The sequence below is a fragment of the Periplaneta americana genome, chromosome 3, assembly GCF_040183065.1.
Source record: "Periplaneta americana isolate PAMFEO1 chromosome 3, P.americana_PAMFEO1_priV1, whole genome shotgun sequence".
Classification (NCBI taxonomy): Eukaryota; Metazoa; Arthropoda; class Insecta; order Blattodea; family Blattidae; genus Periplaneta; species Periplaneta americana.
In genome coordinates, this window is record NC_091119.1 from 107,882,573 (window position 1) to 107,900,565 (window position 17,993).

At 34.8% G+C, this 17,993-nt stretch overlaps 1 protein-coding gene across 2 annotated transcripts in view; it reads right to left on the reverse strand.

The window, feature by feature from the left end:
• The window catches only part of MRG15 (MORF-related gene 15), a 30,528-nt gene extending 13,186 nt beyond the window's left edge, over positions 1–17,342 (reverse strand). Inside the window, exons 1-6 of one of the 2 annotated variants that reach the window (XM_069821217.1) lie at positions 17,054–17,342; positions 9,889–10,003; positions 7,228–7,326; positions 5,039–5,237; positions 3,499–3,600; positions 1,125–1,216 (exon numbers count right to left, since the gene is read on the reverse strand). In XM_069821217.1, coding sequence (XP_069677318.1) covers positions 1,125–1,216; positions 3,499–3,600; positions 5,039–5,237; positions 7,228–7,326; positions 9,889–10,003; positions 17,054–17,081 — 635 coding nt within the window. In that variant the 5' untranslated portion in view covers positions 17,082–17,342. Of the gene's footprint in view, positions 1–1,124; positions 1,217–3,498; positions 3,601–5,038; positions 5,238–7,227; positions 7,327–9,888; positions 10,004–16,285; positions 16,306–17,053 lie in introns of those variants that run through there. The other variant, XM_069821218.1, reaches the window with a different exon arrangement.
• Positions 17,343–17,993: the final 651 nt, after the last annotated feature.

Below are 17,993 nucleotides of genomic sequence, written 5' to 3' on the forward strand. Positions count from 1 at the left end.
GTGAGAAAATCAAATTGATGGATATATGTGAAGTATGGGTAAATAAACAATAATTCAGTAACCGAAGTCCCACAAATAAAATTATGAATAGCTAAATTCATGTTCATTAGACAAAAGTGAAACTAATGACGAACCTGTAACAATTCCACTGAATTTAAATATTAGGTAATTAACATAATTTATTTTGCAAATCTAGCTTTCAGGTATAGCTCCCTGTGAAGCTGATTTGAATAATTTCAAGGGAAAAATTGTTCCAGGACCGGGTATCAAACCCGGGACCTTTGGCTAAGTGCACCAATGCTCTACCAACTGAGCTAGCCAGGAACTCTACCAGACACCAACTCAATTTTTCCCTTTATTCATAATTTATTTTAAAAGTAAGCGTATTTTTTATGAAATTATAATTCACACATGTTCCACATTAAGGTTAAAGTGCTTGCCATCAGTGCAAACGTGGGTAAGACAAAAGAAAAAGAAAAGCACATGGTGACAATGTCACACAAGTATTTGTATTGTTACCAAAACTGCCTCCCATCTGTTGTTTCATACAACGTAACATTTTTTTTAAAAGAGGGTACAGTAAACTCTGAAGACTCTGCTTCACCATGTTATGAAATTTGTGTCATCTTTCGGTTATGTAATAAAATTTACCATAAATTAATCGTCAAAATATTTATTTCCATGTGACATTAAACTAAAATTTTAGTTCGTACTCCATTTTATTTAGATAAGATAGCTTTTGTTTCAACATTCTGTCTATACTAAATACAGCCTATATCTCAGCTCTTGGCCCTTGAAGGTAAGGTGAAAAAGAGTAAAGGGATGGCTTTATGCATAAGCATGATTATAGGTTTAGTTTACAAAAACTGACACCTCTACAGACAGGTATGCATAAGTTTTGAGATTGGACAGTAGCTAAAGGTCTGCATCTGCCTTGAAGTACAGAGATGTGACGCAAACAAGAGCTCCGTTTTGCACTTACCTTACAAGTCTGGGGCCAAATGACAAGACAGGTAGCATTATCGGACATAATACAGTTGATATTCCGATGCATGAGACTATTTTAATGTGTACATACTGGACTACCCCGCATGAATAGCACATCCCTACCAACATATACGTACTTATTTGGAGTGTTGCTTTTGCTAGATGTTTTATGCTTTATGTAATTCTCCAGTATTTGATCTACAGTAACCTTTGCTGGCAGGTTGACAAGCTGTAACATGAAAACAGATGGTCAGAATTTCACAACCTTCAAGTTCAATAATCATGCAGGTCTTTATACAGATTTGTTTTGAGGTGTAATGAAGGGGATCTCTGAAGGAAAACGTCTCAAAATATTTAAATGTCATCAGCTCATCAGTGTGTGTTGGCACTTATATTTTCTCTGTACTAAATTATTGTGACCAAAACTGGTAAACATACAGTCACAGACATAATTATTCAGATGAAGGCGTTATAGTGTCACTTCAATTATTACATACATAATAAATTAAGAGAATGCAATTTGTAATCTAACTTTATTTCATATTAAAAAATAACTACGTTCTTAGAAACTAAAACTTTACTGTACTTTATAAAGATACACAAATGAAAATATTGTTATAAGATTATATAAGTATTCAGGCACGAGCAACACAATTAATTCAGTACTCAGTTATCAGTTCCCCCCCCCCTCCAGATAATTGAAAGTCACTTTGACAATGAATGGGTACCCTACATCTTGTCACTTTTGAGTCTATATTTTCCTCATTTCTTTGAAATATTCTTTTGATATGTTTTGATTCTTATGCGATGTTTTCTCACCCTGTCTTCGAGTTCATTTCATATGTCTTCCATTGGATTTATAAGTGGACATACAGTTTCAAGTACTGAAAAAATTGGTGAAATTCAATATATTTTTCTCAGCAATGAATAAATCTGTAACCTTGAAAGTTCATATGCTGAATAAACGACATTTCTGCAATTGTATGCTATTTTTAGATTTAGTATAACTATTACCGTTACGAGTTATTAGCAATTCAAAATGGCTGCTGCATTTTGTGCACTGAAATGTCATTTAGGCTACCTGATAATTTCTACAAATATCAGTATTTCTGAGTGATTCTTTTCTCTATTTATTCCTGAATATCATATGAACAACATGTCCTAGAATCTTTGAAATATCTTCACTAGAAGTATTTTTTATTTTTATTTCTATTTTTAAAGTCAATTTTTTTTAGATTTGATTAGATCAAAAATATATTTTTAAATAAACTACATATAAGTGTTAAATCAATAGTTCGTGGTAGGTCTGTTCACAAGTATAAAATACAATTCCACGCAAATTTTCACTGCAATATCTTATCAGAGAAACTATTTGAATAAACAAAAGTTACAGACACAATTTTGTATTTCTAATAACCAATAACAGTAACAGTTCCACTAAATCTGAAAATACTACACAATTACAAAAATAGTGTAGGCCTATATTCAGCATATAAAATTTCAAGGTCACAGATTTATTCATTGCTGAGAAAAAAAAATTAATTTCGCCAATTTTTCAGTACTTAAAAGTGTATGTTCCCCCTTAAATAAATCTGGTGACTGAGATTGGGTTCTTAAAGTATGAGTATGTTGTACAGAATCCACACTAAACAATTTGTGAGATATACTTAGGGTCATTTTCCTGTTGTATAGTATTTATTTTCTTAAATCACTGAACAATGCTGAACACATGTGACTGACTTCTATTTAGTTTAACTGTAAAAATTTAAAACAATATTTCTACTGTCTTGCACAGAATGCAATCTGGTCATAGGTATTATCCTAACTGTAAAGATTTAAAACAATATTTCTAATGGCTTGTACTGTTTCTATAACTTTACATCCCATGTTACTGACAGTGATTATTTGTAACCAAGCAATGACTAAACATGTGTATGTGTCAATAGGAAGAAGAGATACTAAAAACAAACCAATGACAGGTGTTCGTCTATAATTTTTTCTGGGTGTATTTTACACAAGAAATGTGTGCGAATATTTTTGTCCTAGCAAAATAAATGTTATGATATTATGAATAACAAACAATCAACTGTAATGCTGGTAAAATATGCACATTTTAGAAAATCTCTCTAGATATTTATAAGACAGAGATGGGAGAACATAGTTCAAATACAAAGAAACCGATATTTCTTCTATGTTTGTTAAATATAATGCTTCATTAAACATTGCATAATTCTATTAAAAAATTTAAGTCTGCTATTCTATGTTCAGGAACGGCAACTGAAGGATAATTCTAACATTCGTATTTGTGAGAAATATTGAAATTCTCCCCAAATATAAGAAAGAAAATTGAGAAGCATACTAATTTCTTCAACCTTTATTACACAACTCTTATCAAATATAGTATAGACGTCATGCATTATTTCTTAGTAACAAATTGTTCGAAAATCAGTGAAGCATATTTATATTCACAGTATGACTGTCAGTTTTTGAACTGTCAAAATTCTCTTTTACCTTTCTCTGTCTTGAAATGAGGTCCCAGTCATCAACGAGCCATGGCTTAAGTTCGTCAGGAATCTTGACTTTGACCTCCACCTTAGTCAGGAATTGTTCCTCCTGCAATAGGAATGTGATCAGTGATGTCAACTCCACGCAATTATTTTACTGCATACACCGTGTTCTGCTTATAGGGATTGAGAAATAAGTGATAATTTCAAGTGTAAATAATAGTTTTATAACATAACTGTTTACATAACTTGATGTAAAACCTCTCCGAGTTTTGGAGAATGGTCAATGCAACTCGATACGTGCCTCTCGAGTTACCCTGCAAGCATCTAAATGGTACTCAACCTCCTGCCAAGTGTTCTGTAACATTTGTGGAGTGACTAACGCAGGTTGCATTTGTAACGCATTGCCTCAGTACTTCCAAAGTGTCAATTCTACCACATTGGTACACAACACCCTTCACAATGTCCCAGAAAAAAAGAAGAAGAGGGTTCAGGCCACATGATCTAGGTAGCCAGGCAAGGGGTCCTCTTCTTCCGATCAACCTATTGGGAAAGTTTGCATCCAAGAAGTCATGTACTGCTCCATAGCAATGGGTTGGAGTCACATGTTGCTGAAAAACCGATCCTGGGGCAAGTTGGTCAACAACAAAAGTTATGCAACATGTCCAGATACACATTTCCTGTGACTGTCACCTCGATGAAGAAGAATGGTGTGTTCAAGCACGGGTTTGATTCCCCCTTGGGGCTGATTATCTGGTTGAGTTTTTCCCGAGGCTTTCCTCAACCGTCAGGCGAATTTTAGGTAATCTATGGTGAATCCTCAGCCTCATCTTGCCAAATACCATCTCACTATCACAAATCCTATCTACACTAAATGACCGAGCAGTTGATACAGCGTCGTTAAATAACTAAAACAAAAGACGGACTGCTCTACTGAAAGGCACCATGCTTGTTTCCACATTAAACATTGGTACACATGGGCATGGACATGTAGCTGATTTTATATCATTGTTGCATAAACTTGGACCGTTTTTGCATCTTGTCAGATGTAAATCACAACAATATTTTCATCCGATTTTAAATGGTGAGCATTTATTTCTCGATCCGTCTAAGCGGAACACGGTGTATAAAAGATTTTTTAGTTGGTTATTTAATGACGCTATCTCAACTACTCAGTTATTCAGCGTTGATTGGATTGCTGATGGCGAGATGAGCCCGAGGATTCGACATAGATTCCCTGACATTCGCTTTACAGTGGGTAAAATCTCTGAAAAAAAAAAAAAAAAACTCAACCAGGTAATCAGCCCAAGTGGAATCGAACCCATGCCCAAGCGCAACTCCAGATCGACAAGCAAGATAATTTGATATTCATATAATCAAATGAAATGAAATTTGTAAATTACATAAAATTTCAATACAATAAGTACTGCATTTCATCAATGCTATTAAACAGTTTCCACATCTGCACCATAGGACAAGTGTTCTCGACTCACATACACTGAGCAATATGTATTATAATTTGAGCTAGCATATTTGGCTATGCTTACAGTCTCTACTGTGGGGTCCAAGCGGCCACGTTTCTTGCGAGGAACATCTGAGGAGGAATCCTGTGATGATGATGGTGTCGAGGCAGGCCCTTTTGTTTTCACAGACGTCGACTTATCTGCCAATGGGGTTGACGCACGACTATCTGAATCTTTTCCTCCACTCTCAGACTTTCGTGTTTTACTGGGCTTCTTGTTCTTCCTTTACAGGATTAAGAAAATAAAATCAATCACTACAGCCCTCGGAAATGTAGGTACAGTAGAATTCCTCGTATCCAGCAACTGTGGGACAAAGTCAGTGCCGGATAACTGATTTTGCCAGATAATTGAAAAACATGTTTATAGGTTATGTAAAGACACATTGTACTGCACAAACATTTTTTTTTCCAGATTGAAATTTAGTAATTTTCATATAGATAATTAAAAATAAAATTTTGAAATACGTACAATGTTTATGTTTAGTACTGAATACGGTAATGTACATTCATCAGTTCATAATTATTGTAATACAGTAATACATAATAGCGTAAAAAATACTAAAAGTTTTCGTAATCCTATGACAATTTTAAATGGTGGTCATGTGAGTCATGTGACGTGAAGAGCAGTGTAGCCAATGTCGCAACTATAAAGACTATGAAGTAGCGCTCGATGATTTGAGCATAAGAACATTTCGCCTGAGTTTCGCGGAATCCATTGTGCAACAGCAGCGCTTAGCGATAATAACCATGATACTATCCATCACTCGAATGAAATTTTTACGCGCTGTAGGAACAGAGAATTTCACACCTCCGTATTTAGACTCATCCAACACCCCTTCGAAACGGGCGAGTTAAAGTGTTAAATTGAAAGGTATTGTCTCTGAGCATTGTTTGTAAGGTCCAAGTGACAGATTACCGATGCTATCCTCTACTCCAGGGACATAACTGTTTTTTTGTCTATGTTTTCACGTGTGAACAGTGTAAAGAGTAAACACAATATGTGGCATGTGCGATCTAGAAAACTACTCACATCTTCTTCAGACTCTTCTCTTTCACATGAATGACTATTTTTTTTTTGGCCTAGCCAAAAGTGCTGTTGTTTTGGTATTGCCCAGGTTATTTGGGTCCCAGATACAAGGAATTTTACTGTATTTAGGACAGTCAAGAAAGTTCACTTTAAAAATTAAAAGAGAACAAAAAATATGAATAAAATCATTTGTTGGATTATGAGAATATAAACAGACTGACCTGACTGGTGAGATTTAACAATGAACTTACGTTAGAAAGATGATGAACATCTCAATTCTATTGACACAAAATGAGGGTTATATTCAAATAAGTATGAGTGAAACATGTAATGATTGAGTGACCTGACTTAGTATTTAAAGCCAATTATCTGCTTATTGGTATTGGCAGTATTCTGAATGGTCATTATTTGTTTAATCTTTCAAACTGTAGGGGATATTCGGAGTCCACGAGGGAAAAAAATGATAGTGAAACCGTAAGATCAGAATGACAGAAGTGACTGACTTAAAGGAAGCCTACCTCAAAATCCAATTTACTCACCTCAAAACTCACAAGATCTACTGAGTATAGAAAGTTGATACACTAACTATTCTACTTGTAGTGCATCTACAGGATGGCCCAATATAAAGATAACTGCAGATCATGCACAACGTATAACATTAAAAACGTTACATCAGAAATGTGCAAGGAGCAACTTATTGAAAGTTTTCAGGGGAATTTGGTCACTTTTATGTGCTGAACAACACTGATATGATATATTTGTCAATTTGTAATGATGGACCTCCTATACTCGTCATGTGAATGGGCACCTACTCCAACAGTTGTTTCCCGGTTCGCTGATTTCTAGACACTTAGATTTTCCACATCCTTCACGAAGTCCTGATTTGACGTTGTGTGACGTGGTTTTATGGGAGAAAGAACAATGCTTCATATCTATTCCTCGTAGTGTAGACGAACTTCGTGTAAACATCGAAATAGTTCTGCAAAATTTAACAGTGAAGCAGTGTAATGCTATGGTCATTAGGATGATAAACCATATGGAACATGTCGTACACAATGGTGGAAGGCATGTAGAGCACATAGTTGAACGATAAATCTATCATTGTGTACAAAATGTTACTAAAGTACTTTTTTGGGCCACTCCGTACATATATACCACAAAAACATTATTGTATCGAGTATCCTTACTGTGGATTTGCCTTGTGCGCCCTCTGGAGTTCTTTCTGTTTTTGAACATTGGCTTCATTGTACTTAAGCACCCGACTCTCTGGCACCCACTCATCCCAGCTGCAAACATTAAAAAACAATAGTCTTAGTTAACTACTGACATGTGCACAATGTGACAATACAACGATACCGTTCTTATAATACACAAAGAAGTCAAATTCAGTTGTGTGCAATCACAACCCTAATTACTTAATTTACTTACTTATGAGGATATGTGGTACTACAACAATACAGCTCTTAACAGATTCGGAAATGACTCTTAAGAGCGACATAGTAGAAAGGATTCTATACAAAACTACTTCCCATGCAAATAACAATCAGGCAGTGAACAATGGACATCTTAATGTTATCAATATCAACACGTGAGGAAATTCGACCCAGAAAATGAAGCAGGGGGAAAGTAAATAAGTATCCTTTATTTGTAAGCCCTGTACAGTCTCAGTGTCAGTGTAAATTAAATTCTTAACATAGACAAACACATAGGAAAAATTCCTAGTAGATTACATGAAGTGATCAAGGTGACCAAAATGCTGACCAATCACGTCCAATCCAGCACTTGAGGAGAGTTTTACTGAGGACTCCAATGGGGAGACACTCAATTTTATTGAGGACTCCATTGGGGAGGCAAAGAAATAGGGCTGGGTCACTGGCTAAGAAGAAACTGCCTATTGAAGGATGCATGGAAAGGAATGGTAAATGGAAGAAAAGTTCGGGGCAGAAGAAGATATCAGATGATAAACAACATTAAGATACTTGGATTCAAGATCTGAAGCAGTATTCCGCTGTGGCTTCGAATCCCGCTTCGACTGATTACCTGGTTTTTACAGAGATTTTTCCTAATTATAATACAGTAGATTCTTCCTAATCCGGTCATTTATTGCACAAAGGAGTGCTGGATTAGCAAGAGTGCTAGATTAACTTGCACTTCTAAATTAAAACTGGAACGTTTCACATGTGGCTGGCATGTGTATATGTAAGTATATACATGTGTAAGTAATATAGTATAAAACACGGCACCAGTGCAAATTTCTCAGAAAATTATTACAGCAAAAGTGATAGGAAGTACACTAGAAGGAAGTTAGATATTTGAGAGACCATATTAGCTAGAGTCTAGTGTAATCACGTATTTAGTGAAATATAGTTAAATATCTATAAATAAAATCTATTAAGCAATATTTAAATTTCTACAATTGCTCTGGAAGATGACACACAGATATCTCGACTATCACACTTTTTTCGTACAGACACTTTTGAAATGTGTACATCAGTTTGTGGAAAGGCTTTATATAGTCTTCCAGAGGAAGTCTACGCCAATTTCTTCACTGCAATGCTGTCTGCAATGGATATGTCAGAATACGTAGTGCATGGCTTTTTTAGAGGTGAATACTACCAGAAAACAATGCTAGGATATGAAGAGAATAACGAGCATAGACAACTTTGACAGAGCTGGGATACGAAGAAGATAACAGACTTTGACAGAATCATTGTATGTATGTCATATGGTGCTCAGATCTTGTCTCACAAATAAGACTTTCTCCACAAAGAATGATTTCTACCCAGAAGTAGTGAAATGGCATTCCTCATGTAGCTTTTGTTTACAAGCTGACAGTGATTGCACTTACATTCAAGAATTCAATAGCAAATGCATTGAACAACCAGTGAGACTCAAATAAAGCACTTGCATGGTAGCAGAGCATAAATAGTACTTGCAAGTATCTAGAGACAGCACTTAATATGGATGAGAACTCAATGAGTCTTGTTGTTTGTGCATACACATGAGACTGATAAAATTTTTGAGGTGGATAACCATAGTTCCCTCTCCCCCAGAAAAAAAAAATCAATTTAAAAAGAAGTGTTAATTTGAATAGTTAATAAAAAGATTTATATGTCATTTAAAATGATAAATCTTTTCAGAACACCTTTACGAACAATAATGAAAGCATGATAATGACTGCAAATCAAGATTTTCAGGTATAACTCCCTGTAAAGTTGATTTGAATAATTTCGAGGGAAAAATTGTTCCGGAGCCGGGTATCGAACCCGGTACGTTAAACCAAAGTTCCCGGGTTCGATACCCGGCTCCGGAACAATTTTTCCCTCGAAATTATTCATGATAATGACTGTTTCTAAATAATAATAATAATAATAATAATAATAATAATAATAACAATGTCTACACTTATTTATATGGTATTATTACATTAGCATTGTTTAATTACAAAAGAGACCCATGGGTCGAGCAACTTGAGCACCTAGTTGACTTTGGGTCTTGGCCAAAAAAGGTTAAGAGCCCCTGACATGATAGTGAGTTTACATTTGTTTATCATACTCGGCTCTCCTAATAGTGCTGTATTTACTACTTTACCACGTGATGCAGCAGATGAGTAAGTGAGTAAATCAGGTGTTTGTTATAGACTTCCCTCTAGGGTATATGTGTAAACAATGGAGATCACTGCCCAAAATTGACAAAGCTTACTGTACTATCACTATTACTTTCACTAGTTTTATAAAAACCTTAAATTAATTCCAATGGCAGTTACTGAAATGATATATTGTTATTAAACATATATAATAAACATCCATCAACATTTTCTACCCTACATAATTGTTTCGTGACTGCACCTTTTGTTCCAACCAGCATAATGGATGTAGTATCTAATTTGCTTGTCTTTCATCTCTGCCTCCAAGCATTTTGCCTCATAAATTAGGGGACCATGAAAACAGAGAACTTTCTCTCCTAAAACAAAAGAAGTTCAATAATATTATTCAGTATTATGAGCTATTCACAAGATACAGTGTGTTAGAACAGTCTATTTCCAGTAAGTATGGAAGACTGTGGTCATTTACATCCCAAGTAACATTGGTATGTGTGGGAGCTGTCTTGTCTACTCATCATCCATACAAGCTTCCACTTTTCCCTTCAGCTGATCGGGTATGTGGGACTAAATAAATTTGTAGTTGATAAGTGCTTGTGGACGAGTTTACTCTACTGTATAAGTTTGAGAGTGTAATTTGTAGCGAATTTTTTTATAATGTGGAACTGTTAATTCCTTTTCTTCAATATGCTATCTACAGAGTACAGACTTTATTATTCTAGTTTATTTTCCAAGATGGTGGAAACTATGTGGAAAATGTAAAGCAACACTTTAGAGAACATCTTCCAAACTCAAAATTGTCACATCGCGACAATATCCATGATTTAATCAATCAATTTTGTAAAATCTGTTCAGTGCAAGATGTCGTGAGAAGTGGGAGGCCTCTAATTTTGAGAGTAGGAAATAAAACTTTTGAATATTTCTGGCAAGATCAGGATGGCTCATTAATTAACTATTGTGAAGTTGAAGTTCTGGACAGACTTTTTCTACAGATGAAGCTTGATTTCATCTTTGCGGATATGTAAATTTCCCAAATGCACGCATTTGTTCATCTGAGAATCCTCATGACTGAAAGAAGAAGAAGAAGAAAAAAACATTGCTCCACACCCAAAAAATTAGAGCATGAATTGCAATATCAAAATCGCGAATATTGGGCAAATATTTTTTTACACTTCAGTAAATTCAGAGGTTCACGGATTTTGTTTTTCTTCATAGATCGCTAAACGAAACCAAAATTACAAAAATGCTTTCTTTCAACAAGACAATCTCATACATCGAATCGCTCTATGCAACTGTTGGAAGTAGTTTTTGCAGAAATGAACTTCTCAGACTTACTTTGACCACCACGATCCCCGGACCTGACACCACTAGATTATTTTTCTGGGGATACAGCTAAATCGTCAGTGTATCACAGCAATCCACTAACAATTGAAGGGTTAAAACTCTGCCAAAAAAGTCATATAAATTCAATAACAAGTGAAACTTTAATCAAAATGTTCGAAAATAACTGTAAACGAGTCGCAATTTGTTTGCAACTATATGGTCAACATTTTCAACGTCTTCTCTGAACTTGATAAGTGAAATGTTTGATATTTCATACATAGGCGCCGACTTTGGGGATGCTTTGCATTTTGAGCATCCTCAAAATAATTACTGGGGGTGCTTATTATTTATACACAGAATTTTCTAAGTAATTGGTGGTTTGAATGTCAGTGATAAGGAACTGGAAGAAATTCTCTCATTTTATGGAGATGACTTGGACAAGAAGAGGTTACTTTTACACAGGGACATATTATTAAATATTGCAAGATCAAAACTGCACCACATCATAGATTTTCAGGCTATTTTTAATCTCCTTCGGAAAGAAGCTTTTCTTCGTAATATGCTACCAGAACTTGTTAAGTTCATGAGACTAGTTCTTACAATACCAGTGTCTACCTACACTGCTGAGCGATGATTGCCCTCTCTCTGTAGATTTAAATCCTACACTAGGTCTACCATGAATGAATGATGTAAGCTAGCTATCATTCTCACAGAGAAGAAGCTCCGCATTTAGATTTTGATGAAATAGCAAATGAGTTCATCACTATAAATGAATTTCGCAGACAGACATATGCTATAAAAACGTAATTCACAAAAGGACCACTCTTCTGTGGAACAACATGTTAAGATTTTATTAGTCCTCATGAAAATGGTGGTGTTGTTAATAATGAAATAATTATTGATTAAACAGACTATGAACAGAGTGCTTATGTTTATCAATTAACAATGTCGTTTGTTGTAATGAAGGACTTTCAACATAAATTACATTAAAACTTGAATGTGGTTTTCCGTTTCTGAGTAAGCACCTCCAATAAATTTTACAATGACTTCATACTCAATTAACTGACTTATTTATTTAGGATAATCATATCATTGTTGAGTCTCTTTCCTGAGTTTAAAAGGGATTTTAAAAAAACACATTACGGTTTACGAGATCTTACACAAAATACATTTTACAATGATTCTAATTGTGTCAGTTCAGTTCAAAATTGTCCCGCGCAAAGTAGGCAGTGCTGCCATCTGCTGTGTATAGTCGAATATCAGCTGCTTTCACTGCTATAGAGAGAGACTTTTCTACACCTCAGCACAATAGATGAAAAAAAAAGTTACTCCATGTGACAAACAGGGTTGCAAGAGTATATAATTAAATTAACCTCACATGTCATATATTCATCTTCGCTTCACCACTGAACACAGATGTTCTTGTGATTGTATGGAAATTTAGTGTTACCGGTACCAACTATACACTCACAATCCGCTAATATTCCACTACGATTTTAGATATTGAACAAATATTAGGGACTACGATTTTCTGTTATAATTAACGTTGTTGGAAAATAAAGATGTGATTTATTATGTCTTATTTTTAATTTATATTTATATTTTTCTGCACTTCCTTCATACACATACTATTTGACTTAACAAGTGTACAAGATTCGAACTCGGGAAATAATGTCCTCATTTGGTTCAAACTATCGATTTTTACTTTGATATTCTCATTATGTATGCTAATTTTCACATTTTCCCTGCAATTTCTTTGGAGGACTACTGTTATTTATGTGGGTCCATTATAAATGTACAGGGCTCGAACTCGGCATATAATGCACTCACTGGCCTTCAAAGTATGGAATTATACTTCGTGTCAATGACTCATTATAGGCCTATACTCTAATTTGACGTTTTTTTTTTAATTCTTTCATACTGATATCTGTTTCAAAGAATTACATTTTTATGGGGCTCTAACTCAGGTAATAATGTCTGTTTGGCCAACAGTTCGTTTGCCATACGAGTTTCCGGAGCTGGACGCATTGATCAATGTGAATCTGGTTAACCGTGTTACAACTTATTAGCTTCTCAAATACAAGATAGCAAACCTTTCTCTTATCGGTAAGAGTTGGCTATATACCTATATGAATTATCTCAAATTAAGAGCAGCTACCAGTCAACTAAACCTTATACAGAGTGGGCCAAAAATAGCCTTGCACCATTGATTTCACGTTTTTAGGCTAATTTTTCAAAACCAATATTCTATATCAATTTATCAATGTCGGTTTGGATTTTTATTGTGTTTTTTATGTTACAGGTAAATATCAACAATGGCAAACAATTTAAATCAAGAGCAAAGAAGGTGGATACTAAAGCAGTATTGGAAGTATGAAAATGCAGAGCAGGTGTGAATAGCATGGCAAGAAGCTTTTAACACTTCCCCACCTTCACGCCAGACAATTTATCACATAAGAAATAAATTTGAAAACATAGGTTTGGTGGTTAATTTACCGAAATCTGATTGTCCTATGACTTTTATGACTGAAGAAAATGAGATGAAAGTTGCTCTAACTTTTGTGAAAAGTCCAAAGAAGTCTACATGACGTGCTTCTGTAGAACTCTTCATACCAAGAACATCCTTATGACGCCTAATGCATAAACTTTGTAAAACCATATCGTCCACAACTGGTGCATTATCTTTTGGAGGATGACCCCAATCGTTGATTGCAGTTCTGCAAACTGATGTGTGACCAAATCGATTTGGAGCTAGACCTTCTGGATAAGATCATCTGGTCAGATGAGGCTTCTTTCAAATTGCCAGGTCACGTGAATAGGCAGAACTGAGTGTAGGCTACTGGGTTGTAACAATCCTCATGTTACCATGTAATCTTACTGTGTATCAAGTGTTATGAAAAAGTTTGAAGAATGTTGCAATGTTGAAGGAGGTCAATTTGAGCACTTACGAGATTAAACTGTGTGAAGTATAAATAAATATGCATAAACAGTATTGAACAAATATGATTGTAACAAAAACTGCAAATGTAAGGCTACTTTGTATATCTGCCACAATGTGTCCACTATCATTCTTTTGAATTTTGAAAATCTCTTACATTTTCTTTTTTAACTTTATCAATTTACAGACCTATTTGTGTCAGCATGTGAGGCGTATGTCTAGGACGAAAATCCCTCATGCAATGCTGCATTACTTACCTAGAGGCACGAGATCAACTGGACATCCAATGAAGAGATGGGCTGAAAACTTTTGTGGACCGTAACAGCCCTTCTGACACTATAACCTGTATGGCTGATGATGATGATGATGATGATGATGACAGACCTACTCTCAACATTAGCTACCTGGCTATTAGAAGAGTGATTTATGAGAGCAAATCTTTCTGCTTCATTTATCTGCCTTTGACAGTTCATTTATCAAATGTAACTAATATTCTTATAAAGATATAATTAGTAAAATCACATTATTAATTATGGGTGGCCGGTAGCTCAGTTGGTAGAGCAGCTGGCTACGGACTGAAAGGTCCGGGGTTCGATTCCAAGGTGGTGACAGGATTTTTTCTTGTTGCCAAACTTTCAGAACGGCCCCGAGGTTCACTCAGCCTCCTATAAAATTGAGTTCCGGGTCTTTCCCGGGGGTAAAAGGCGGTCAGAGCGTGGTGCCGACCACACCACCTCATTCTAGTGCCGAGGTCATGGAAAGCATGGGGCTCTACCTCCATGCCCCCCAAATGCCTTCATGGCATGTTACGGGGCTACCTTTACCTTTTTTTTACCTTTACATTATTAATTATTATTTTAATATGGTAGGCCTATTTCAATATTAATTTTACTTCAAAGCAAAATATATAGGACATGCTTGAGTTCTTATTATCTATATTAGTTTTCTCAGTAATTTAGCTAATTTCGAATTAAACTTGAATTTAGCTTAATGAAAAGAGGCAAATTTGACCAGCGCTCGCTGATCCAACTCATAATATATACCGTAACTATTAAATCAGTTATTTTAAACATATTGAAAATTTAGGCTAGTTCTATGTATTCTAGACCAGTGAACTGGAAAATAGCACCAACTAAATTTATTTGCAATATAGTTGCATGTACAACTATTAGACTAGCACTGATTTTTTTTTTCTTTGATCTTATAATTTCTATTCATGATTTCAAGTACCAGTACAGTTCATTCGTTATCTCGTGAAACCTACCTGCACATGAGGGGAAGAAAAAATGAACTGGGAAGCTTCCCTCCCTTGCTACCCTTACACTTGTAACTAGATAGCAAACTAACCCCCCCCCCCCATATGGTTCTTACTATAAGCTATTATGCATGCATGCATGCATTTGGTTTCATGAGAAAACGAATAACCTATATGAGCACTAGCTCATGGAAAACATGGAAGTTACACAATAAATAAATAAATATATATATATATATATATATATATATAAATTAAACATTTATGTTTGAAAATCAAATTAATAAAATGTTACCTAAATTTAAACACATGTCACTTGCCTAGAAACGGCAATGATTAAATCACACTATTCAGATGTCGCTTGTTTATTTTATTGCACGAATTATATTTCTTATAGTTTCTCTTACCACAGACCCATACTACTAGTTCTCCAATTCACCGCTGTAGAGTAATGGTTAGCATGTCTGGCCATGAAATGAGCGGGCCCAGGTTCAAATTGTGGTTGGGGTTTTTTCCCGGGTTTCCCCTCAACCAATTGAAGAAAAATTGCTGGGTAACTTTCGGCATTGGACCTCGGACTCATTTCACCATCATAAATTAACATATTATCATCAGTGCAACATGCTGTATTTGTACAAGAGTGCGGTCATTTGGTTACCTAATCATTCACAGAATAGGAATGGTAAGCACAATATGCCTCAGGCTGCAGTGCAAGTTTTCGGGTTCTTCCTCCGTACAAGAGAGAAAAAAACGGCTCTCCAACAAATCAATTTCAAAAACACAGGTATCACAATAGCACCCAAATGAAAGCATAAACGTTTCACACAATTACAGGGGATCTTAGAATCCCGTCTTTTTTATGTTTAAGAAGTTAATATTGCAGATTTTAGAAAAAAAAAATAGCAAAGTTGAAATTAGTAACATGAATTTTGGAAAAACTTTGCTAAATTTCGCTACACTTAGAACATTTCCGAGCATTGCCGCTACCCTAGATCATAGAATCTAGGCCATTACGTATATCAGACTCAAAATCCGCTAATATTGGGCACACTGGAAAGTTAATATCCATTACGTTAGGTTTTGCTAACCATTTATGTCTATTACTTATTACGTATTTTTCTAAATTACCAATGTTTCATTCGTTGTCTTTTGCCTACAGGCTTTTCTTTCTTGCTACGATTTTCTTTTATGTACTGTCTAGTTCATTATAGAACTGTTGTATTACACAAAAATATTTGCCCCTTTGTTAAGAATAAACTCTAATAAAGTATAGAAGTCCTTATTTTCTACAATTTTACTCATCGCCATCGCCTTTCTATATGGTAAACGGTAAAAACTTAACATTTGCAGCACTCACGACTAATCAACTTGGATTTACCGGTATGATAAGAGTCAACAAGGTTGAAGTACTACAGGCACCAGCAATCCTACTTATTACTTTCCTGTCTAGAAACATGAAAGACCGTAACATTGTAGCATTTCTTACTTGATTTTTTTTTATCTTAATCTGTGCTTAGAACTACAACTGATCCAATTGTGAATATTTAAATATTAAGAGCAGTAATGACTGACAAAAAGTATTAGGCTACATACACTCACTTTATTTGGGTATAAAAAAACTAGTAAGTTATCTGGCTATATTAATATGTACGCCTAGTTTTCAGAATGACAAAATTCACTCACCATTACAAGCTGAACTAAATGCACTATATCGTCCCATTAAATGCACATTTCAAAATTATGAACAGCACTGCCAGTGCTGTAGCGTATGATACACGACCAAATAACAGCACATTCTCTACAAAATAATGGTATCGTAATTCACCTTATACAAATTAATATATTGCACATATTACTCTACATATTCAGATTAAGAAAGTTACTAAATTACTATACCTTCTTGAAATTTAAATTTCGGTGGCATCTCGACAGTTACAATGTAGAGGTTATATAGCCTTTGTAACAAAAATTCACAAGTTCTCCACACCCAGTTATATGCAAAAAGAAGGAAGTAACTGTTTCAGTCGCAGAACTATTCAGAAGTACTTTCACGAATCCATAAATTTCTCCATCATACACCCTTCACGAATATTTTGAAGTTATGTTTATGTAAATAAACTTATGTCTCAACGAAGTTTCTGAAATGTCAGTCCAGCCAACTGTACGAACATCGTCAAATTTAGGCAGTAAATGTAAAACAACATAAGCATAGAAATGCTATACAATGCTGTATTAATTAAAAGATACAATTTCATCCGTAAGTCCATACGTTCATGATAAAATCTGGAGGAAAAAATAATTATGCAAGAAATAATACATACGGTAAAGATTTTGATAACATGGGAAATGAAAATTTCGCGCAACGTACGAATTCTCCTCCCAATAAAATTTACCAATTTTGCATTCAGCTAATAACTTTATTTTTAATTCCGAAGAATTAAGTATCAAGTATAACGTTTCAAACATCTGATCAATTTTTTTCATTATTGTGGCATCTACAGTATCTTTTAACTTAATTTCTAAATTTTACAGCATCACTCCTGCATAGCAACAAAAATTTATATGTAAAGATCAAACTAACAACGGCTACACCATAAAAAATAAATATGTATTGCCACACTTATGTATTGGCCGTGAACTAACAAATTAAGAAATTTACTGATTTGTTCATTACATGTTCCTACAAACTTGTCGAAATTATTCGACATATTGTAATTTACATGATAAACATAATGTTGTAATAAACGTAAAATGTAACACAATTACAAAACTCCTACATGATACAGAAATGCAAAGGAGGTATAGGTATGGCAATTGATATGCAATTGAAACCGAT